Raw genomic sequence first — 2219 nt, forward strand, 5'->3', positions numbered from 1 at the left:
TATATATATATATATATATATATATGATGTTTAGGAAGTCTTTACCTAAGTTTGTAATTAACTATATAATTTAAGGTGACAATAACTTGAAATTAAGAATTGTGTAGAACAAAATCTGGAACATATAATCCATAAAAACATATTTAAACAATTTTATACATGTAATCATCACATTGATATCAAAATTCATAATAAACTTTAGATTCCTTTGATCCAATGTTCAAGCAGTTAAACACTTTGTTCACATTAAAAGAACCCAGAAGTATTGTACAGTGATTTTTTTTTGTGTGTAATATATTGTTTGCAACTTGGTTTTGTCTCCTTCTAACTTTAGAAAAGGATTACAAGTTTGCATCTGTCAACAGTGTTTGCATATAATGTTTTGACATTTTACTGGGTCATTGTACATTTTGACTTGCTATTAGAAAATTTTATAAATTACCCATGCAATCTATCCCGAACTATAGTATTACTTATGAAGATGTAATTTATCTAAATGCAATAAATATATTTAAAATTGAGAGATGTAAAAACACATCTGCTATAATTAATATTGGTAACATTAAAAAATGCAAGATTGGTAGCTATTTTAGTTGGTGATAAAATTCAAATGTAGGAAAAAAAGGGTAAAAAAAGCTACTTAAATGATAAAAAGAAACAAATACTTAAAGGCTTTTTTTTTGTTGCTTGTTATTTAAAAAAATCAGAAGGTAATATATTAGATTGTACAAAACATAGTATATTCCATGTTATGAAAACTAAGTAAACATTACTTTTAAAATCAGATGCACTCCAGCAGGGAGCATCACAATTTGAACAACAAGCTGGTAAGCTAAAGAGAAAATTCTGGTGGAAAAATTGTAAAGTAAGTTTTTTTAGTATTGGTATTAGTGAAGACTGTAAGACTTAATATAACAGTATGGTACTTAATGACTACAATCTTTCAGCTTTCACTTCTTTTGTTACACATATTCTCAGGAGTTTTAAAGAAGTTCGGCTGTTAGGTTTTTTCTGTCATACAGTTTTAGAGCTCTTAGGCTAAAATGGAAAAGGTTGGTAATAATTTTGGAGTTATGGAACAGAAATGACAGCATAGATACTATTCATGCCTAAAATAGTTTTTCTTTTTTGGAAAGGTTGGAAAATTATATAAATGAGTTGTGTGTTTGATAATATTGATATACTAACTTTCTTCTTTGATATCTAATGATAAAACATGTACAGTTCTAATGTAATACTATTGTTAGTTACTTGGTTACAATCATAAAATCAATGATATTGAGTGGGTTTATGCTGATACACAATGATAATGGAACAAAAATTTAGTGTGCACAAATTCTGTAAGTTCACATTAAGTGAACCACATATACATTTTAATGCTTTAATCAATCTAGTAGTATAACATGACTAATATGTTTTTAATCTATTTTATAATTAACCAGAAACTAGTTTGTATCCACACTTAATAAATTATTAAATTATCAGTTGACTTAACCCTTGGCAAATATAATTTTTTGTTGTACAATGATCAAAGAAATGTCTTCTTTCAGATGATTGCTATAATGGTTGGAATTGGTGTAGTTATTATTGTCATTATAGTCGGTGAGTATCTTTTTCTCTGCTGGTGTATGAAAGGCTCACTTTTTTTTACCCTTGATACACTTATTTGATCTTAAACTAATTTCAATGGATTGAAATTTTGTTACATTGTTTCTTAACCTTCAGACTGTTGAATTTTTCAAACAACAAATTAAATCATTAAAGATTCAGAATTGACTAAACTTGTAATTTGTTTGAATGTAATCTTCCATCAGTTGATATCACCAATAAAATTATATTCATTTGCAATTATCTGTGCACAAGTATATTTTCATATATGCAGTTTCTCCTGATAAAATACTTTTGAAAGATAAATTTATAGAAATATGCTTGATACAGCCTTCTTCATAATTAACAAAGTTAAAACATTTTCCCTGGCGTGAAATATATTCATCAAATTTGCCTTTGAAATTTCTTAAGCATTTCATTTGGAGAAATACTGAGACATTTAGCAATGTAGATCTATGGACAAGTGCTGCCATTTTTTGATTATAAAAAATTTAATTTGTAAAATGTATTGTAGTTTTCTCCCTCCTATTTTGCTTTTGGGCAAGATCTTGGGAGAGTTGAGAGTGATATTTCTTGAAAATATTTTCTCACTTGACCCTTCCATTATGGGC

The 2219-nt window shown here is 27.4% G+C and overlaps 1 protein-coding gene across 3 annotated transcripts in view; it reads left to right on the forward strand.

The window, feature by feature from the left end:
- LOC106456906 (vesicle-associated membrane protein 3-like) overlaps positions 1-2219 on the forward strand; it is a 34215-nt gene that overhangs the window by 25481 nt on the left and 6515 nt on the right. For all 3 annotated transcript variants that reach the window (XM_013916282.2, XM_013916283.2, XM_013916284.2), the window contains exons 4-5: positions 786-865; positions 1551-1602. In XM_013916282.2, the coding sequence (XP_013771736.2) occupies positions 786-865; positions 1551-1602 (132 nt within the window). The remainder of the gene's footprint in view (positions 1-785; positions 866-1550; positions 1603-2219) is intronic.

The sequence above is a fragment of the Limulus polyphemus genome, unplaced genomic scaffold (assembly GCF_000517525.1).
Source record: "Limulus polyphemus unplaced genomic scaffold, Limulus_polyphemus-2.1.2 Scaffold270, whole genome shotgun sequence".
Taxonomy (NCBI): Eukaryota; Metazoa; Arthropoda; class Merostomata; order Xiphosura; family Limulidae; genus Limulus; species Limulus polyphemus.